This window comes from Anarhichas minor, unplaced genomic scaffold (genome assembly GCF_050575085.1).
Source record: "Anarhichas minor isolate MPS153535 unplaced genomic scaffold, ASM5057508v1 ptg000073l, whole genome shotgun sequence".
NCBI lineage: Eukaryota > Metazoa > Chordata > Actinopteri > Perciformes > Anarhichadidae > Anarhichas > Anarhichas minor.
Window position 1 is genome coordinate 8,538,328 of NW_027466519.1, and position 22,979 is coordinate 8,561,306.

The window sequence follows — 22,979 nt, forward strand, 5'->3', positions numbered from 1 at the left end:
AGCTCCCACTCCGACAGAATACGCTCAGAGTGGCCCCGCCCCCGCGTTGTTTGGAGTTACTGTGAGAGCGTGAGAGAGCTGACTTCAAAATAAAAGCGATGTTCCGATGAACGTGATAGACACATTTCACGTTTGTTCAATAAGTCAGTCAGTCAATGAACAAACAAATAAAGAAATGAACCAAAAATGTATGTAATAATTAAATAATACATACAACTAATAAAACACACACACACGCACGCACGCACCCACACACACACACACACACACACACACACACACACACACACACACACACATATACATATTTTTACATAAAATATAGTTATTTATATATATTATACATATCACCTGTTTAAACAGAGTAACGACATAAAACCTTTGTGAAATAACACGTTATATTTGTCTTATACCACAAGATCATTCATTGTAAATATAAAAATGACAAAAACCCTGCTGATTATAAAGCTCTTTATTCATAGACTGACATTGAAACATAGGGTATACATAATGCAAAAAGTAGCAAAGCCATAACTTGTGTGTAAACTGTCCAGATCATGTGATCCATCAGTAAAGGGTTTCTTGTAGACTCAAGTTGTGTCAGACACTGAAGGAGCTCTCAGGTCAGAGGTCATCCTGGTGCATCTTCTCCTCTGATGGTTTCTCATACTGTGAGGAGAGTCTGCTGGGTTCAGGAACACCTCATCAACTCAGTCAAGTGATCAGGACTATGGATTTGAGTAATTGCATTTGCTATCATCTCTGACTTCTCTTCGTCAGACACTGCTGCTTCCTCCCCAATCTTCAGAACTGGATACTGCCATTCCCCTCTGATTCCTCTAATGTTCTTAATCAATTTCCAAGCATCTCCCACAGCTGTTGATCCACCAATTGAACCACAAAAAGGTCTGCCAGCTTTGCTGTTTTCAATTTTGTATGATTTTCCTATCCTTAGCTTGTGTTTGATTATATTTAATTGAATTGCGGAATGTAGGACTTCTTCATAATATCCTGAGAGATTTATTCCTTTCTTTCACTACTTTACCACACTCACCTGACCGCTTTTCGCTTTCATTCTTCCTTTAGAAATGGACTGGTTAGCCGCTTCAAGTAATGTGGTATTCATTTTTAAATCAATCTCCTCAATCTTCATTTAGGTGTATTTTATATATTCCTGTTGCACATATTTATGTAAAAATGTTTGGTTTTGCTAAATAGCCACCGCCCCAATATTTCCCGTTGTTTCTTTTTTCTTTGCAGTAATAGCCCACATGACACTGGAAAATGTTCACTAATGATCTGACACCTACCGCTCACATCTCACTTCTAAATTCCTTGAAACTACGGTTAAATCTAATACTAAAGCGTACTGAAGCGTTCCCTGTGTGCATCTAATCTAGTCCCTCTCTTTTTAAAAGTGATTTGACAGATGAGACAGAGTTTGAAGTCCTGATCTCCTCAGGTACATCATTCCACATAGGAGCACTGACTGCAAAGGCTCTTTCACCACCAGGGATGGGGCAGAAGAGATCTGATAGATAAGTTGGGGGGAGGCCTCTCAGGGCTTTATACATTATTAACAACAGTATCAAAACTCCAAATGTCAAAATAAAGTGCTCACAAATTCCACAAGACGCCAAATAATTTCATCATATTATGTCAATTTATTCTAAAGCATTTGCACAAATAGCACTATAATGAAAAATAAAAATCCCCAAAAACATAACAAAACAGAATCCATTGTGGTTGTGGCTAAATCCTTGTCACCTTGTTGGGGAACAAGTGTGCATATTTCCCGTTGTTTCTTCTTCTTCTAGAGTTTGACGATTAAAGAGAAACAAATCAATTTGATGTATTTGTTAATCTTGGGTAAATCTCAAGCATTCCTTTCAGAGCAATCACTTTAGTGGTGATTTTAATACACAATAATCTCTACACAAGGAAGTATTTCAAAAGAAATGCAGTATCTGTAGAGGATAAGAGTCAGTGCTAAACCAAAAGCCACATTTGTTCCAGTTTTTATTTCGGACATCGCTGGGTGATGTGAATATTTTTACAGAACTGATCAAACTATGTACAATATATTACAAACATTTCAAATCAACTCAGAACAGCTTAAGACTGTTTGCTATTTAGGCAATTCAAAATATAGGAAACACAGAGAAAGAAACAATCATTCAAAAGAAACCATTTCCTGCAATATATGTCAATGCTCATTATAGATTAATAAAAATAACTGGTCCTGTTGCTATTATCCTTTCAAAAAGCCAAAGTCCAGCTTAAGCTTGCATTTCATTAGAGCGTTTCATAAGCCCTTTAAATTACACAGTAATTGAGATCAGCAACTGTGTTTAGTCTTATTGTTCAGTTGACTGGGTTCATTTGGTGGTATGAAGATGTTTACTGAAGTGGTACGATGAGACAAGATGAAGATGGAATGATTTGGGGACTAGTCCTTGGAAGTAAATTTGGGCTCTGCTCAGGTGATACAAAGTTCCAGGTACTTTCAGTCAGTGATGTAAGGTAGTTAACATGTGTTAACACAAAAAACATAAAGTAACACTACTTTAAGTGTAGCCACTGTCAAAGGTTTTGTTGGTTGGTTGTGGAACTAAATGTAGGCATTGCTCAGGAGAGGACACTAAATGCAAGGTTCAGGAACTTCCAGGTGTTATCAAGCCCATGTGTCATAACCACCATGGTTTTACTGTATGGAGTTGGACAACCAAAAAAAAAAGTACCAAACCAACAGGCCCAGGCCCTCAATAGTATTTGGCAAAAGGGGGGAATTTAGAAGGAGAAAGAGTCAGCAGTTGAAAACAAAATGATGTCCAGACATACACAGCCAAACAGTGCAGGGAAACATCTAAATAATAAAACAGGATCAAATGTGCACAGGAGAGCAAACAAAAAAAGACAAAGTACTTCAATACACTGGACCCTATTTTGGACCAGCTTGTGTGGGCCCTAGCAGTGCCATGGATTCTTCATCTTCATATAAACAAGAGAGAAAGTCGATATTGAAGCTGTCACACAATAATGATGAAGTGGGTCTCACTTTTGCATTTTTGATGCTTTCTAACCAAAACATTGCAGTTTGTAAAATGCAGTGGAGACAAAAGGAACAACTGTGTACCAAAGCTCACAAGGTTCTTAAACGTTCAGGTTAGTCAATACAGAGCCCGGGTTATGGGTCCCTGCAGTGGGAAAGGGCTTCAAATGCTTCCTGAACAACACTGGGCTGATCAACTCATTGGTTGTAATCCTACATTTGCTGCCATCTAGTGAAATCTAGTGGCTAGGTAATAACACTCCATTCATGCATAAAATAAGATTATTCAGTACATCAACACCATGAGCAAACAAACAAAACGTAATGCATTATTTTCAATATTATCAAATTAAACGGGATAAATAACAGAATATAGGAAATTGTGATGAGCATTTTACAGTATATGTGGTACAAATAACCAATTCATTCAGTGGCAGAGACCGTAGCCTATATTCTGTCAGACACATTTTACAAATACCAATTTGAAGCATTTATTTTGAGAAAATTCTTAAAGTAGATGCTGTAAATACCGTGCTTGAACATTTGGGACTCTTATGGATGTTTTTGTTATTTTGATTCTATCTCGATTCGGCCAACATTGTGATTGGATGTTGAAATCCAAATTAGGTAGGCACCCTTGATTGAAGCAATGATGAATACTCTATGCAGGACAGCTACATGCAAGGCAAGGATAACGGGACAGAGAGAGACAGATGAAGGCTACTGCAGGCTTTTTTTAAACTAGGCTAACATTACTTATACTGGAAGAAAGTTGGTCACAGGATTCACACATTGCTCATTATAGTGGTCCCCCAAAAGTCTCCTACAGCTGGTGCAGGAGATTTGATCAATGTGTAAGTCAGATGACCTCCAGGTGTGGTCTGGCCAATTCAAAACCAATCAGATTGCGATGTGCTTGCAATTTCACCTGCATCAATATATTTGACCTGATACAGATAAGATATCCAAACACCGATCACATGTTAACACAAGGACCCCCTTACACCTTGAATTAAAATGCTTTTTGAGTGATTAGATTCTGTTTGGATAGTGCTTGACCTCATAAAAGTACAGGTGTAAAGGCACCCAAAACATATTGAGGACAGATCGTGATCCGATCGGCCAAACCACCATTGGTGGTGGTCAGGGACGCATTGTGACCACAAGTGTAAATGCAATTGTTTTTTCAATCCACATACAAAAATGTGAATAGAAAAACTTAATTGCACGCGACTTAATTGCAGCCATTGGCCAGTTGGCGACCTGAACTACTACTTGTCAAAATGGATATTCAAGACATTTGTGGATTGAGTCAAGATGAGACCAAGTGTCTGCTTTCAATTTGGTCCAACGAAAGAATAAAAGCAAAACTTGGCAATTCATATCACAATCAAGCCATGTATGAAGCAATGGCTAAGCAAATGTTGGAGAATAGCTACAACTGGTCGTGACTGCAATGCGAGTGATCGGAGGATGTGACGTTCGGTTGTTTGAGATGGACAGATTAGGATCTCAATGTTGACACTGGAGACACATTAATACCAGGTGTAAATGTAATCAGATCACATCATATCTAGGTACAATCTGGATACGAGACATTTTAATGCAAGGTGGAAAGGGGGTAAGGATCTCACTGAACGTGAGGCCTAAGGAGAGTTGCTCAGATTCAAATCCAGCCTTGGTTCCGCTGTCCTGATGTAATACTACCCACACCGTTGATGGTTATTTTAAATTAACTGCAATGGCTTAGCAAGACGGATAAATCAATCAACAGGACAAATAATTAATATGTGTAATATGGACTGAGTGGTGATAATGGTCACTGAGCATTATGTACGACTAATATGATATTCATAAATTATAGTATCCATGAATTATTGTTTTTGTTTTGTTTAAGATTAAATGAAATAACTGTCTTCTATCTACTATATTATCCTGTATGGTGTGTTGATTAACTACAAAAATCTGTAATTAGTGGGAAATTACCTAAAGTCAAGTACTGTTACAATGAGAAGATGCTCAGCTCGGAATCTCTTGGATGAAACAATTAGAGAGCTTTGAACTACGCTGATTAAAATAGCATTTAAATAGAACTTGTACCTTTGGTTAGCTAATCCAACATTGACTATTCCAACTTAAAAAACATTGTCAGCAGCTTGACAACTATTCTTCTTCATGAAAAAAACTCATTAACATACATCCAATCTTTTGATATAATTGCTAATATTGCTAATATAATTGCTAATACTGTTGTTATAAAAATAGATATTTGATTGGTATTGAATGTTATATGCAAACAATATAGGCTTCAGTATACTTGAAACATATCTGAAACCACCTTGTGGAATAATTCAACAATCACGCCCTATTTTAAGAAGGAAGGTGTAACCAGGTGTGCAGAGGTATATAAAGGTCACTTTTTAAGGGTGTAACCAAGCACAACACCACAAATGCTTCGCCGCCATTTGAATGTGGTATCGCCATTTGTATGATATGTCGCATTGAGACTACAAGACACTCAAAAGACACTGAGTTCTTGGAGATAGATCGGTGAGGCAGTCAGAAGGAGGCTGTGACAGCAGGCTTTTTTAGTCTGCCTTTATGTGTGCTCATTTGGAACAGGTAGGTTTTGCCGTGAGCAGTGGTCACACTTCATATGAACAGCTTCGTTCAAAGTATACTTACAGACTGTACCCCCCAGGCATGTGGAATGACCTACGAAGACTTCATCGCAGTACACAAATGGCTGTAAAAAATAACAGCTATACCTCAAAACTAACCTCAGAACTCTAAATACCCACTTTGTTCAGAATGAAGCCATGATACATAATTACAACGATAGTGTCAAAGTATAACAGCAAGAAAACAAGTGAAAGCATGTTGTGGGTATAAAGTGGAACAGCCAGTGCCGAAGCTGTAGACTTTAGGTGAGACCTGGTCTCTGTACTGAGTCTCTGTGGCATCATTTACTGTCCAGCTCCTTGTGCTCTGGGGATGGACTCTCTCTGGCTGGCAGGAGGTCGTAGTGACAGGGGATGTGACTGTTTTTTGGTAGATCGTATGGATCTTGACCAAACTGTACATCGCCATTGCTGTCTCCAGTCAGCTGGATGGTACTTACAGGCTCTGAAATCAAAGACAGGCAAGTTGACAGTCGCAGGAAGAATAAAGTACAACGCTGTAAACTTAAAGGAACAGACCGACATTTTGAAAGATTTTGTAGCACTGAACTCGGAGTTTAAGTTGAGGTGAATCAACTTACAAGTACGAACACTTCAATAACCCTTATTTAAATATAGGTCCCAAAATGCACTAATAGCTGAATCCAGAATTATTTTCCTTCCTTCATGTTAATGAGCCCGAGACCGAAGTTGGAGGCGGGGCTAAAAGGAAGCGCTAGTGGGCCCATGGATGTGGAAGATTGCTGAAAGATCCCGGTAATTTTTTTGTTGAACTTTTTTTGCTTCATACGCTGAGAAGTTTTCATAGGAATGAACGGGAACCCGCCTTCAACGCTGTATCCAGTTCTCTTTATACATCCATGGTGAACACAGTGGTAGGATTCAGATTTTGCAATCTGGAAATTAATTAAAATGAGACAGACTAAAACCAAGAGGTTTCAGGAGTTCTTCCTTATCTGATTCGAGAATCTTAGGACAGAGGGTGTTGGAGGCTATACAGATTGTGAAGCCCCTTGAGGCAAATTTGTGATTCAAGGCATTGAACTAAATAAATTATGTTGACTTGACTACTATGTAATGTTATGCACATCCACCATGAAAAATTCCTTGTATGTGCAACATACTCTGGCAAAATAAACGGTTCTGATTCTGATTCTGATGTAGTTAATGCAATTGAAGCATACTCTATAAAGCACTGACAATGACAACAACAAATGTAAACATAAGCTACTCACCAACTTCATAGACATTGCGGTTGTTGGTGGGGCTGTTGTTGCTGATCTCAGCGTATGGTGAATCCCGTCTGGCCGGTGACTTCATTTCTACGTAACCACACTCCGTGTTTTTGGCTGTCAGCGGGGGAGGGTCCTTTATCGTAGCATATGGGTTTTCAGAGCTGTTGAGGGAGCAGGAGCTGGCATGATAGTGTGTGCCCTTCAGATCTGGATGACATAGACAGAGGAGCCAGTGAGATGTGAATTCCAGCAGTTCATTTATTTGTAGTAGTTCATATGTATGTAATGTGTATTTACAGGACCTACCTCGTAAAGATTTCCCCATGTATCTCCTGTCAACTCCGTAGGCTCCTGGAATGAGGAAAAATAGAAATTAGAAAGGTCAGTGAATGGTGGAAGCAAAAGTTATGTGAAAGACTATTATGGCAAGATTAGGCTAAAGAACGTTTTCCTCAGATCGATTAAGAACTGTATGTTCTCGATTAAGAACATAACTAAACATCCCCATCCACAATGGTAGTGGCTTATGAAAATTTGTCTTTTAGGATTAACGATCAGGTGGATAGATATAGTCTGAAGTGGAACAGATACCTCGGTCACATAAAAAGTTTATAAAACCTCTCAAAATCAGGTAACAGTCTTTTATTGCAATAATCTAATCGGCTTGTGATAAAGAAATGTATCAGCATTTCAATGTTTGACCTTTGATGTTTCTCGGATAAACATGAATTTGTTAAAATTGTTTCTTTATCTCTTTGTTATTTATTTTAAACCCGAATATTTAGATACTCATACAATATATACAGTATATATACTGATACATAAGACAGGAAAAAGAGCCTCCAGAGAAATGGGTCATCTGTTTAAACAGAAATATAAGTGCACTCGGCTGCAAACCGCCCCAGTGTCTGCCGAAAATCACGAACCACATCATCTGCAAAGAGCAGAGACGAAATCCTGTCCATGAAATCACATACATCATTGCTTGCAGTGTTAAAACCCTGATGGAGGACAACACGTGCTAGAAACGTGATGGACTTTATGTTGGGTATAGGGACAAAGCTCTCACTTTGGTCATAGAAGGACCGAATGGCTCGTAGCTCCGACCCTGGTAAACTGTGCTCCCGCAGTACCCACACAAGACTCCGGTCACGGTCATAAGCCTTCTCCAAGTCCACAATGTAGACTGTAGACTGGATTGGCAAACTGACCTGCAACGGCAAAGAGCTGGTCCACTGTTCAACTACCAGGACAGAATCCACATTGCTCCTCCTGGATCCCCCTTCAGCTTGACGGCCTCCTTCATCACTGGTGTCCACCAGCGAGTTCTTACGTTGCTGCCACGATAAGCACTAATGACCTTCCGACCACAGCTCCTACCAGCTGTTTCCACAATGGCGAATATGAACATAGCTCACTCGGATTCCATGTCCCCAGTCTCCCCCAGTATGGACTTCTGGAGGTGGGAGTTGAAGACAGGGGCCTCAGCCAGACATTCTCCGTCCATCTTTGCTACATGCCTGGGTGTACCAAGTCTGTCACCACCAGGTGGTGATCAGTTGACAGCTCTGTTCCTCTCTCCACATAAGAGTTCAAGACATGCAGCTGCAGATCTGATAATACGACCATAAAGTCGATCATAAATCTTTGGCCTAGGGTGTTCTGGTACCAAGTACACCGTCCTATGCTTGCACATGGTGTTTGTTAGGACCAATCCAGGATTAGGGCAAAAGTCCAACATCAAAGCATCACTTTGGTTCAGGCAGGCCGTTCCTCCCAATCACCATTCATTGTTACCCACGAGAGTGCTGAAGCCCCCTGAAAGAACAATAGAGTCCCCAGTCCTCATTTCCAGAATGCCAACCACAGATTCCAAGAAGGCCGGGTACTCTGAACTGCTGTTTGTTGCAAAAGCACGAACAACAGTCAGAGACATCCTCACAACAACTAGCACTTCCATAGAGGTGACCCTCTCATTGCACATGGAAAGCTCCAACACAGCGGCGCTCGGTCGGGGTTTGTGAGTATTCCCACACCTGCCCGGCATCGCTCACCCTGACAACTCAGGAAAAGGATAGAGTCCGGTCCCTCTCCAGGTGTTTGGTTCCAGAACCAGTGTTATGCATGGAGGTGCTCTCAAATCTATCTATAGTTGGTACCGCTCCCACACCAGCTCCGGTTCCTTCCCCACCAGACAGGTGACATTCTATGTCCTAGAGACAGTCTGTCCCAACCTTTGCCTGCCGCCCGGCTCACATTGCACACAACCCCCTGCTTTCCCTTTTCAGGGCGAACTGCGACAACTCTCTGTGACGAAGTCATATAAGGTCAGTGAATCTCTCTTGGTTTGGCCTATCCCCTGAGACCACTTTGCCTTGGAAGACCCTACCAGGAGCTATTGCCCGGACAACACAGCTCCCAGGATCACTGGAGCATATAAACCTCTCCACCACGTTACCAACGTATAATAATTCCATTAACTACACTTTAATGTATTCTATGTCTCACCCAGTTCATTTAAGCAGTCTTCTTGTTTCCAGTCTGCAGGCAGTGTGCTGTTGTGCTCAGCTAGGGGAGCCCTTTTTCTCTGATCTACATTCTTCAAGTTCACAAACAGCTGGCTGCTCTTGGCCTGAAAAATGAAAGTGAAAAGGACAAACATCAGTTGGAATATATATAATTATAAAAATTAATAAATAGAAACATTTCTCATGGCATTCTTACTTTGCCATCTATTTGACCCTCTATATAGACTCAAAGTACACTTCCATACCTTTCCAAATGGACCATTGTTAACATGTGGAGAGCTGGTGCACTGAGTCAGAGTATGGTAGCTGGGGTTGGTAAAATAGCTGCTGGGGTGGGCCTCGCATGCTGGTGGGTGAGCATCTGAAAAATGAGATAGTGACAAGAAACCAGAAAGTTCGTCAGTGCTTTCAGAGCATGAAACCCAATATTATAAGCAACTCAATCTCAACAATCAAGTGTTCATTGGGTTTGCTTAATAGCAGTCCTCTTCATCCCTGCACATCCTCATGTGTGTGTACAAGTGCACTAGATTTACCTTCTTATATTTACTTTCAACAACATTGGGCCTCATGCAGGAAGTGATATAAAAACTAATTTACTCTTACTTTTATTTGCATCCATGATTTGTTCTTATTTAGTTAGTAGCCTTTGATTTCTGAGATTCAACAATGTTATCTTATTTTGGCACTTCTCGTAGGTAAGGGAAGAGAGAAATGTTTTTGAGTGGTCAAGAGAAAAAAAAGATCTTGTCTTCAGTTCACAAATTGTCTGTCCATGGCAAGGACACAACCTTTACATTTGAGGAACATTAAATCCCCTTTTTCCTGTAAAATCAATGAATTACTCTTTCCAGCACCGTGGGAAGCGATTAGCAGCCCCGGTTAAGTGCTGTTATAGAAGCAATACATTCAAGGAAAAAAAAATATTTTTTCAAGAAACAACTGATACCTGGAAAGACCAACCTAACATGCCTTGCAGTTTGAAGCCAGTCAACCTTTAATGTACCTGCAATGGTGTAATCAGCAGTGACCCTCATAGCAGGAGTGTAGGTCACAGCTGGCATGGTAGGCTCTTTTCCCTTTTGCTTCTTCCTGTAGATGATGAAAAGGAGGAGGAGGAAAAGCACCAGTAGCACCAGGACAATGATTCCTGCGATGGCTCCGATCTGGTAGGTGTCCACGTGCATGGCTGCGCTGGTCAAACTGTTGAGGCTGCCCACCACTACACCAGCTGCAGACAGGAGGATGAGCAAATGTAGAACCAGAGTTAGTCTGTTCGAAATGAACATTAGTCCATTTAAAAAAAATAAAACTTGACAAAGTAGTTCTTCAATCAAAAGGCGGCGACTCTCAATAATTAGACAACCGAGGTGATTTGATTAGAATAACCATTCCCCAAAACAGGTCTGAGAACTGACTACAGACAACAGGATGGAACACACCTTGGTCACAGCGAGCTCCCTTCCAGCCTGGGCTGCAGTAACATGTACCAGTCATGTGATCACATGTGGAGTTATTTAGACAGTCACACACCTGACGGCAGCCATAACCATATGAACCAGGAGGACATCCTGGAAATAGGAAAAAAAAGTAATAATTTAGTTCAACTTTAGTAAACTATTATCATATGTTATTATTATATATATATATATATATATATATATATATATATATATATATATATATATATATATATATATATATATATATATATATATATATATATATATATATATATATATATATATATATATATATATATATATATATATATATATATATATATATATATATATATATATATATATATATATATATATATATATATATATATATATATATATATATATATATATATATATATATATATATATATATATATATATATATATATATATATATATATATATAAGCACTAAGAGGAGCTGAAAAAAAGAAACACAGACAGGACTAAGACAGTGTGACATACTTTGTTCACAGTGTCGTCCCATGAAGCCGGTGCGACAGGTGCACTGTCCAGAGATGTGTTCACAGTCAGCTCCATTCCTACACTGGCAGGTCAGAGAACAGTCCTTCCCATAGAAACCTAATGGACAACCTGTAAGGGCGCAATCATACATCACATGATAGACCTTAAAATGCTCTATTTCCGAAATGAATAGCAAATGCTAAGTGACATAAATGTCTCAAAAGGGACTTTTTCTAAACAATAATAATAATAATGTTTAGTTTGATCATACAGAAGTTATTTACTATATGTGATAAATGTCACACTTGTGTGTGTGTGTGTGTATCCGTTACTGACGTTGTGTGCAGTAGAGGCCGGTCCATCCTGGGGTGCACTTGCATTCTCCATCATAAGCGCTGCAGTAGGCTCCGTTGTGACAGTTACATGTGTGGATGCAGTTGGGTCCCCACTGACCAGGAGGACAGGCTGCAGCACAGTGACAGCAAAATGTAAATGCATATAATCTTTATTCATACCATCTAAATATCCTTTCTAAATTACTTCTTTTTACCTCAGACTACAATTTCAAGAAGAAACTTTCTTTATTACTTTACAGGATCACAACATTTTGAAACACATCATGACCACCATGTGTCTAAATGATCATTTTATTGAGTAAACGCACGCTGGGAGCAGTCGCTGCCGATCCATCCTGGATAACACTGACAGGAGCCATCGATGGGGTTACAGGTGCCGTTGTTGGTGCAGCTGCAGCTCCAGGCACAGTTCTTCCCAAAGCGACCACTCGGACACACTAAACACAAGACAAGTGTTAATTATTCATGTGATTACTTTTTAAGTATCACTGCCGTACATCTCAGATATTATCTGTGGTGTTACTGGATTTTACTTGGCATCTTTCTTTTTTCACACTTTATTTTTTCGGCTCTTCACCAGACAGACAGACAGACAGCACATACACAAAAAGATAAATAAAAAAATAAAAAAAAGGGATCTGGATTGCTCTGTCTCTTCAAAAACATAACTCCTGTGAAATATTCAGGTTGTGTTATCGTTCACATGTAAACATCGTCCATTTCTCCCACTTCTCACGACATCGCTCTACTTGACCTCTTATTCTATGAGTTAATAGTTCCATATCATACATTTCAGTCACAATTTTCAGCCATCCATCTTGTGATGGTGGTTCTGCCTTGTGCCATCTCTTCATGATAGCCTTCTTGCAAACTGCTAGCAAGATCTTCAGTAAATACCTGTCTTCTCTTAACACAGTGTCTGCTGTCAGATTACCTAAGTAGAGAAACATACATGACTTTGGTATATCATAGCCCAGAATTTGGACTATAACCATATGGACATTTCCCCAAAACTGTACAATTTCCGGACATAGCCAAAATACATGGGAGTGGTTTACATTTACTGCCCCACATTTCCTCCAACATGGCTGGACAATAGACAGAAATTTATTTGTAATTTGGGGAGTAATAAAGAATCTGATTACATTCTTCCAACAATATTCTCTCCAAATACGTGAGGATGTTGAAGACTGTTGTGTCCTCCAGATATTCAACCATTCATCCTCTGTAATATTCACACCAAGTTCTTGTTCCCATTTCAGTTTTACATAAAAAGTTGTATTTTCTAATTTTTCCATCAGATGTTGATATATAGTCGATATGATTCTATACTTCTTTGAGTTGTACACTCCTATTATGGTTCTAATTATTCCATTTTTATCCAAGTTCATTTTGTGCTTTATTTATCTGTCGAAAAAGTCCCTTAATTGCAGATATCTGAAGTGATCCTGGTTATTTAGTGAGTATTTGTCTTTCAGCTCCTGGAAACTCACAACACTCCCATCTTTAATGACTGTGCATATTGCTGTTATTCCATGTGAAATCCATTGTTTGAACCTCAGATCGAGAGTACCCGGGATAAAATGTCTATCATAGGCTATCCATCGTAGAAGCCTGAGCTCTTCTTCTAATCTGTATTTTCTTATCAGTTTAAACCACATCTCTAATGTAAATCGGGTGACAACATCCATCTGCTCAAGAAAATCCTTTGCTATATTTCTGTCTCCGATAAGGCTTTGAATTTCCCTTCCTTCTATATATCGTTCTAGGTTTTTCCATTTAGCTTCATAATCATTGGTACACCAATAAATTACTGGTCTAATTTGAGCTGCATGAAAATATGCCCTAAGATTTGGTAATGACATGGCATCTATTCTTATCACTGACAGACATCAAACATGGTTCAAACATTTACAGTGTATAATCATAGACTGTGTATAACAAATGGACGTAGTCAATGTGATGTCACCAAATGTTTTGTGACTACCGTTTTGCCATCTTGGTTTTTTTTTGCAACCAGAAGTGATACGAGAGAGTGGAGCTTTGTACAACCGAGTGGTGAACAACACATTTTTAGGCGACCAAAACGTTAACTTTTTAACTAATTAACGTTCATGAACTGAAAACACACCCTAAAGCATACCCTGCTTTATCGTCTATTTGACTCTAAATAGGAATCATTATAATACTTGAGACCATATGAATGATTGATACCATAAACTCATGTTTACAATGTTTACTGAGATAATAAATCAAGTGAGAAGTAGAGTCATTTTCTCATAGACTTCTATACAACCTGAATTCTATTGGCAACCAGAGGAGTCGCCCCCTGCTGTGAAATATAATTAGCATATGGGTCATTACATTACAGTCATTTAGCAGACGCTTTTATCCAAAGCGACTTACAATTCAGATTCTATCACAATTCTACACCATAGGCACAGCTACAGGAGCAATTTTGGGGTTAAGTGTCTTGCTCAGGGACACATTGACATGCGACTAGTGGAGCCTGAGCCGGGGATCGAACCGCCGATCCTCTGATTGAAGGACAGCCCTGCTATCCACTCCGCGCTTTTGTAACACGGTAGCTTTGTAATAGTGTGCTGCAGGGTGGACTCACCCTCGTTGCACAGCGCCCCTTTGAATCCTGGCAGACAGTCACACTGTCCTGAGACATGGTGACACGGTCCGTTGCTGTGGGCACACTGTGGACAGGTCTGACTGCAGCGGTGACCAAAGTAACCTGGAGAGCAGACTGTGGGCAAACCAGGGGAAACACGAAGATGAGTTCATTTAATCTGCATACAGTTTCGACCGAATCGTTATCTCTGAAAGAAGGATCATGCGATCGGTCAGGTGTGTGCATCCCTGACTGAGTGTGCACCTCTGTGTTTGTCCTCGGCTAGTCTCGCATTCTGCTGCAGCAAACTGCATAATATTATCGGTGCCCAGCTATGGCTGCATGCTCAAGGACCTCTCATGACTCACTAAAAGGACTTTTAATGCCTGTTGACTGCCTGATGACTCCTCCCTCACTACTCTCAACCAGCCCCCAGCCGGAAGGGGCCACTAGTGATAAAACAGCTGAGTGCACCCCGAATCTCCCACAACCACACACTCTGCTGTACCTTCCAGCAACAAGGTTGACAAGGTTGTATGAAGTGTAATATACAACTTTGGGCCAATTGCTTGCATACATCGCTGCTTGTTTTTGAGTTTGAATGAAGTGTGTATTATGACACCTTACAGCCTTACTTGGTGTCTAGACCCACAATTAGCCAATTGGTGGTTGTATTAATTCAATCACACAATACAGCATTGTTGTTGCAGACACACCTGGCGGGGATCTAATGAGTGCAGCTTTCTAGTTTTCTAAAGTAACATCTAATTATGAAAACGTTGGCAATGAAGATTTCTGCATAACATAGAATAATGAATCAGAATTACATTTCATATCAACATTTCTACATACATGTATATCAATGTTAGTGTTTTAACAGCTTGTGGCGCTTTTGCCGTCTACAAACTGCATTCACACTTTACTTGAACCTTTACTTGAATCCATAGGACTAGACAATTAGCAGCACTTATCATATCCCACCTCCTTCCTTAAATGTGTAGAAGACAGAGGATCAGTTAACTGATGACACAAGACCTGCTATTCATATGACAGGTACACTGTCATGACCAGTGCCAGTTGGTTGTTGTCAAGCATGAACGTAGATGAGACGTCCTAAAAGTTCTATGGAATAAATCATAGCAATACTCATATAAACAAACCAAAGCTCCATCTCCATCACTAATGATGACTGTGTGATACAACTGAAAGCTTCAGAAAAAAGCTAGAAAGTGGGACTCGAAAGGAGTTTTAAGTTGTGAAAATGTTTTGCATGTGAGGGTTGTGTTACTTCTTCTTTTTCAAAAAAGCATGAACTTTAAAAGAGTTTGACCAAAGTCACCAAAGTAAAGGGCAACATTTATTTTCTGAATATGACGCGTGTCAAAACCCCCACACCCATCCAGACTACCGTGCAATAGCTATCCCACGCCTGGACTGGTGCAGAAACGCACGCATGTTTTTTATATAGTAATACTAACGGGAGACCATTCAAGAGTCGCAAACTTGTCAGTTATCTGGTGAAGATTTGAAGATCCTGTTCTTTGCCAAGTTTTGGAGATTTTGCAAAATTAATAGTGGATTTATTGCTTTAAGTCTTGGAGAGGAGAGACTGAGTCAAAGACTGGAACACGGAGACATCACTACAATGAAATCAAATGGGTCAGAAACACGAGCATTCAGAGGACAAGATTATCTAAAGCACTTTATTTGTAGGTCAAAGTGAGAGTGAAATATCACTAACAATCCCTCATTGAACTACAACAAGTACAGTGCTTTACGTCAAAGTTGAAACAGGAAGTGGGTCTTTAAACTGTGATGGGTGTTTGGGTAGTCCTTTTACGCTTCAACTTCTCTTCCAAACTCTTTTGACCAAACTGTCTGATCATCCTACTCATATTTCTGATTTATTTTTAGCCCAGATCTGGGCTTTTAACTTGTAGAGTACAATGTTATTATTTCTACTCGGATTGATGGACAAAACTATGAAAAAAAGACAGAATATGAAATTAACTCCATTATCCTTTAAGTCAAGCATCAGCTGTGTGATGATCTTGCAGTTCAAGTGGTAGGACTTACTCCTTTGACAGGTGGTGCCTCTGTATCCTGGAGCGCACTCACAGGTCCCTTCATCTGGAGAGCAGGAGGCTCCGTTCTTGCAGTTACAGGGTAGGGAGCAGTTTGGGCCCCAGCGGCCCTGTGCGCACACACTGTCACAGTGGATACCTACTCGCACACAAATGCAAATACCTTTCAGTGTATTGTGTACAGAATGCATGCAAAAGTGTAAACTGAGTACTGACCCCAACCCTAACCGTAACCTAAAATAAACACAGTCTGAACCCTCAAAAAGGCCTTTGAAGAAATGAGGATGTAATCGCTTTCCAAAAATGTCTGCACTTTGTTGGTTGAAAAATTGTACGGTCCTCACTATGTAGTAAGTACAAGAATACACAAACACATACACACACTTTATCACCAAAGATCAGCACCATAGAGTGCAGGAAGTAGGTAATATTTTTGGTGTACTGTAAACTTAAAATATTTAAACAGACTATGAGAACATTGATACTGTATTAGGCCTTACCAGTCCATCCGGCCAGACAACGGCAGTGACCAGTAGAGTGGTGACATCCATCAGCATGACTGCAGTCACAACGTTCCTTACAGTCCAGACCATAGGTGCCATCCTGAGGTGGAAGAACAATAACCATCACAGGTCCATTCACGTTTAGACTTTAGAGAGAAACTCAATGCTTTTAAATCCTATTTTACTTCCACAGCATCCTGTGTTCTTACTGTACAGGGCAGTTAATATTCTTAAAAGTGTACAGTATGAGATCAAATATACCAGTACCAGTGTCTATAGCCTCAGAATAACCACAAGGTGACTCTCACCCTGAAAAAAGTGTAATGCACTAAAATGTTTGATGCTTGTATGGGACTGTATTTAGGATTTGTACAGGCTGCAAGAGTGGATAGAGAGAGTCATATAGCTTAAACAATGGCACACTAGAGAAAAGTAAGAACAAGAGAATGTTTGAGAAAAGTGCAGTCCCCTCTACATGCCAAATGCCCTGTTTCACAACTGTTGGCAGCTGCACTAAGTGCTCTCCTTTATAATTACAATGTCCTTGATTATGGGAGAAGAAAGTAAAACTTTATTTTTTATGAAGAGTAATAATTAAACTTGATGTTAATCTTAATGTTGATAAGGCTTTTGAAAATATCAATACTATCAATAGCTGTAATTTGTAGTGTTGAAACAGACAAAAAGGATACCAGTAGAAAAGTGAATTTCAGTGGACTAGAGCTGAGATTTCCTCTTTCCCCTGCTGACACTTATTAATATTGATCACATTCAAAATATATGGTAGCATCCATGTCCTCTCACCTGGCAGTGGAGTTCACACCTCTCTCCTCTCCAGCCTGGAGCACAGGTACAATGACCGTCCAGGGCGTTGCACGCTCCTCCGTTCCCACACATACAGGTGAGGTTACAGCCCAGACCCCAGGTACCACTGGGGCAGTTGATGGAGCAGTCCACTCCATGCCACCCTGATTAAACAATCTCAGTGAGATTTAAACACACCCTTAACTTCGGTAACAGTAACAGTAGCAAGCATCACAACCATTCAGTGTACCATGAGGATTAGAATACACAGAAAACATTTTCCCTGAAAGAACGCCGAAAGCTAAAGTCATCAAGCTCTGATTTAAACAAGTAGACTGCAACCAAAAGGTTGGTTTGAAAAGAGTCATTGTGTTTCATCATGAAGTCATTCCACTAAGCCTTTTACGAGCAAGTCATTCAGGAAAACAGAGAGAATCCACAGAGTGGTGTGGTATCCTAAAGGCTGTAATAGTAGATCATTCTCATTTGTTGTGAATCAATAACAGACTTTTAAGAATAACAATTTTAGTTTAAAAAAAATCACGCAGCATGAAATATCTTTTCATATTATTGACATAATTAAATACAAATACATTGCACAATTACATTTCAATATGTTTTTTATATGCTCCCCTCTCTTCCTCCTCAGCTCACCTGGTTTACAGGAGCAGGATCCGTCCACAGGTGAACACTGAGCTCTGTTCTTACAGTTGCAGCTGGAGGAGCAGTATACTCCATGTGTCCCTGCTGGGCAGGGGACTGTACAGTTGGGACCCTGAGAGAGTCGACACAGAAGATGAATAGTTAGAACTGTCAGTTATATCACACATCCTCTAAACGCACAGCTCCGTAGCACTGAAGAAACATGATCAGTTAATCTGCTGTATTTGACTAAGTTACACCAACAAGTGCCTCAAAGCGGTGCGTTCCACATTTCTTTTTCTTGTCTAGTCGTCACATAATTGGACACCTTTTGTGACAACCAGTTCTCCAGCGGACATCAGATGTGTTTAGCAGATGTGTGATACATCTGCAGAGCTTCTATATGTGCAGCAGAGCTGGACAGTGAGGTACTGTGTGCTTGCTCATATCAATTAACCGTTGAACCTCATTGTGTTGGTAGAAATTAAAAGCAATATCAAGAGCATGCATCAAGCAGCCAGGATGAGACATCTGTTTTTGTCACAATTCATGTTGAAGACTTCTGATATGAGAAATATGCTGGTTTTCCCCGGCAGTAATGTCTCCACGACAAGCACTACTGTGATGGCTATAAAAGTGCTTTAAGCAGATACAGTAAAACAATGAGGACTTGTCTGCTAGGCCTGAGTTCAGAACAACACACTTGGAAATGGTTGTGGTTGTGTGTGGTGTGTACATCTGAACATGAGGTTCGATGAGATTGTTTCAATCAAATGAAATGACCTAATAGTTCAAATAATAGTTAAATAGTTTTGAGAAATAGGCGTATTTGCTCTCCTTCCATCTATCTGTGTTTCAACTTAGCATTAAGACTGGAAGCTCTGCCCAAAGTTAACACACCAACACCTCTAAAGCTCACTGACTGATACATTGTATCTGGTTTATTTATTCCATAACTACAAAGAAAAAATAACTACTTTTCTAACAACAGCGTTTGCTGATCTTGCGATAGTTCTTCCTGCTGCCACTCGACGTCACTAAAGAGCTGCATTCTCACTGATAGCACCTTTGAGGTGTACTGGGTGAGCACATGGAGCCATGCACTGCACAACTGACATGTTCAGTGTTAGTGAAGATTTTCAGTTCCTAAAGTAGGCTATTAGTGTCTTCTGGTCTTGGGTTGCTGACAAAGACTTGCCTCAAGGGCTTTGAGCCAGGCGATGTGCTCACAACCACACGCCTCATCACACATGTACTGTATAAGCCTCATGAATTAACATGATAGGTGACCTAAAGCACATTGTGACATGACAGAAATGGGGTTTTACCGTGAAGCCGGGAGCGCAGATGCACTCTCCGGCCACACTGTGGCAGTCGGCACCGTTCTGGCACTGGCACACCTGCTGGCAGGACTCTCCATAAAATCCCGGGGTGCACGTCTCGTTGCAGTACAGGCCTGACCAGCCAGGCTGACACGTACACTCCCCTGACATCGGGTGGCAGCTGGTGAAAAGAGAGGAACATATAGTTACATTGTACTTCATTCTTGTTTAGTTATTGCTCATACTGTAGGCCTATCATTGCCTGTCAGATTCCTAACTTCCAGTACCTGAATCTTTATCAGGGTCTAAAGGGTTGATTGTGCTTGAAACAAATGTGTTTGTACTTGTCGGCACACAAAACAACACGTGCTGTCTTATGCCATCCTGAATCAACAGATCTCTGCGACAGGTAAACTAAATATCCTGCATTCCAACAGCATTGTAAACAATACAGACTCATACAAACAGATTTCACCCCGCTTGTAACAGCTAAATTAAACTGTAGTATCTTGGCAGCCACTTTAAATCAGTGAGAAATAAATGAAATTTAAGTTCAGCATAGTGTCTCTACCACCTGATAATCAGCTCATGAGATGCTCACAGCTCACAATGTCTGACCTGGTGCCTCATATGCCGCCTACACTGCATTTTACTGGGTTTTCCAGCCCTTGCTGCCGCCAGCACGACCAAATGGAACTGTGCCTGAAGACACATGTGGGGTTTCACTTAGTTTTTCAAAATAAAAGGTAATGAAGTAGATCACTGGGTGAAGTGCTTGTCAGATGCTGTTGGACTGACAAGCACTCTGTTTGAAACATACTGAGACCTGAAGGATGGTGATGTTGTTCAGATCATAGGCACCGAACATGCCTATCAGGCTCAGGTCCAGGGGGCCCAAAGTGAGGCCCCCTGGCCTTCGCCTACAAAATGTCATTAAACGAGACAATGACCAACAAGTTAAAGAGTCAAAGTGACGACAAAGAAACATGAAACGACTGCAAAGAGACACTCAATGACTACAAAGAGAGTTAAAATCACAACAAAGAGATGTAAAGCAGCATGACGGTAAGTATCTACTTGACACCATAGATACTCACCGTCATGCACCATAGATAAGTAGTGGACGTAGTCATCGTGACGTCACCCATTGGTTTGTTGACTGATGTTTTGAAGCCTTAAATTCGGCAATTTTGCCGTCGCCATCTTGGATTACGGCCTTCGCCATGTTGTTTTTTTGGCAACCAATGAATGGAAGTTACCATATTTGGAGTGACAAAGAGACGGCGTATACGTCTCTGGTAGCGTCAGCAACCTGTCAACCACAGTAAACCCCGCCCTAAAGCATACTTTTATGGTCTGTTTGACTCTAAATGGACCATAATTTACTAAATGAACATCATGCTGTATTGAAGAAGACTTGAAACTAGAGATTGAGACCATAAACTCATGTTTACAATGTTTACTGAGGTAATAAATCAAGAGAGAAGTAGAGTCATTTTCTCATAGACTTCTATACAACCAGAGGAGTCGCCCCCTGCTGGTAACTAGAGAGAATGCACATTTTAAAACACTTCTGCATCGGCTTCATTGACAGAACCGGAGGTTGCCGCCTGCTTGACACACGATATAGCTACACATGACATAAACAAAAAGGAAGACACTAAACCTGAGCTCACCACTTTATAAGTCGAAATGTCCGGAATCTAAACCGAACCACAATATTTTGTCGAGACTCGTGAAGGTCGTTCTGGGAAGCAGAACTCTAAGAGAGGCTCTATTGTTCCGTAAAAAACTGGAGCAAAAAAACTGCGCAGGTGTAACTGACTCTGATTCTGAAGGACTCTGAAAGTCTCCATGCCAGCAGGGTGGAGATTATCTGCAGTAACACAGGTGGAGCCGGCCTGTGCTTGTCAGTGATTGTGTTTGACTGACAGCTGGCCCACCTGACACAGCACTCCCATTGAGGAGCAGCAGGACAGCTGTTCTCTGCAGACACATGCAGCCCCCAGCTGTGCCAGCCCAACCGATCACTGACTACTGGCCCACAATGGTCAGCTATCTCCAGGGTCAACCATCAGAGTGACAAACATATACAGACAACACATGAATACTTCTTCCTGACAACATACAGATTGGAACACTGAGTGTCATTTTTTGGAATATTACAAGCAAACTCTGTTTTTCAAGATGTTCAAATTAGAGAACAATAAATTGATCCCACCTATTATATGCAGGTTAAAGTTTGAAGACTATATACTTGCATACCTGCGTGTGTTCTGGGCGTAGCACGGACACTTCCTGTCACACCGGAGGCCGTAGCGTCCTTCAGGACACAGTCGGGCGTCGCACGTCTCCCCTGTGTATCCTGGCTCACACAGACACATCCCGTTGGTGTGGTAGCACTTGCTGTTGTTCTCACAACGACACGTCTTTGCACAGCCAGCACCGTAAGTACCAACCGGACACTCGTCCTGGCACCTGTTCACAGCGAGAGACACAACGGTGGAGGTGATCAACAACTTATTCACCCAAGCGAATGAAACACCTCTCTATGTTGTTACTCTTATTGCAACCATTTCTTTATTAATTATGTAATGGAACATGTTTTGTTCATATGAGATGAATATGCTTTTGGTGTATTGCCCCGCATATTAAGTTGACACATTTCTTTTCTTGACAATGATTTTTTAAGATGGGAAAAAAAGGGATGTTAAGCATGACTCTCTCGGTTTAGCAATATGTGCACACAAATGAATTACAACAAACAAAGGAACCCTGCACACGGTTAAATAAACTGTGCAAACAGTGCTAAAGCCAGACTCCCACATCGTGCATCGGGCATTCTGATTGAAATGAAAGAATTCTGTCAAAGCACTTTGAATTGCCTTGTTGTTGAAATGTGCTATACAAATAAACTTGATTTGCCTCAAATGTTTTGTTTTAAGCAATGTAATACAATATGTCATAGTCATACATGACTCATAACTTGTGCCAGAAAAATAGTAAACAACATACTAAATACTACATGTGCTGTGTTTAATAGACTGCAAACAACTGAGTCACAGCCCACGCACAGTCCCTAGTTCCAGCCCAAGTTATACATCTCTGCATGTCTTTTTTGTATTCAGACATATCCTCATCCGCTTCACACGCACACGCACACGCAAACACCAATACCTTTTC

The 22,979-nt window shown here is 40.5% G+C and overlaps 1 protein-coding gene across 3 annotated transcripts in view; it reads right to left on the reverse strand.

Annotated features, from left to right (window-relative positions):
- Nucleotides 1-5,945: 5,945 nt before the first annotated feature.
- The window catches only part of megf10 (multiple EGF-like-domains 10), a 49,459-nt gene continuing 32,425 nt past the window's right edge, over nucleotides 5,946-22,979 (reverse strand). The window contains exons 8-24 of one of the 3 annotated variants that reach the window (XM_076079691.1): nucleotides 22,062-22,274; nucleotides 19,803-19,977; nucleotides 18,487-18,607; nucleotides 17,833-17,996; nucleotides 17,026-17,128; nucleotides 16,518-16,664; nucleotides 14,442-14,576; nucleotides 12,130-12,258; nucleotides 11,802-11,930; nucleotides 11,466-11,594; nucleotides 10,939-11,067; nucleotides 10,503-10,727; nucleotides 9,742-9,857; nucleotides 9,477-9,600; nucleotides 7,275-7,319; nucleotides 6,969-7,175; nucleotides 5,946-6,178 (exon numbers count right to left, since the gene is read on the reverse strand). In XM_076079691.1, coding sequence (XP_075935806.1) covers nucleotides 6,015-6,178; nucleotides 6,969-7,175; nucleotides 7,275-7,319; nucleotides 9,477-9,600; nucleotides 9,742-9,857; nucleotides 10,503-10,727; nucleotides 10,939-11,067; nucleotides 11,466-11,594; nucleotides 11,802-11,930; nucleotides 12,130-12,258; nucleotides 14,442-14,576; nucleotides 16,518-16,664; nucleotides 17,026-17,128; nucleotides 17,833-17,996; nucleotides 18,487-18,607; nucleotides 19,803-19,977; nucleotides 22,062-22,274 — 2,455 coding nt within the window. In that variant the 3' untranslated portion in view covers nucleotides 5,946-6,014. Of the gene's footprint in view, nucleotides 6,179-6,968; nucleotides 7,176-7,274; nucleotides 7,320-8,902; nucleotides 8,906-9,476; nucleotides 9,601-9,733; nucleotides 9,858-10,459; nucleotides 10,728-10,938; nucleotides 11,068-11,465; nucleotides 11,595-11,801; nucleotides 11,931-12,129; nucleotides 12,259-14,441; nucleotides 14,577-16,517; nucleotides 16,665-17,025; nucleotides 17,129-17,832; nucleotides 17,997-18,486; nucleotides 18,608-19,802; nucleotides 19,978-22,061; nucleotides 22,275-22,979 lie in introns of all 3 variants that reach the window. The other 2 variants (XM_076079692.1, XM_076079693.1) reach the window with 2 other exon arrangements.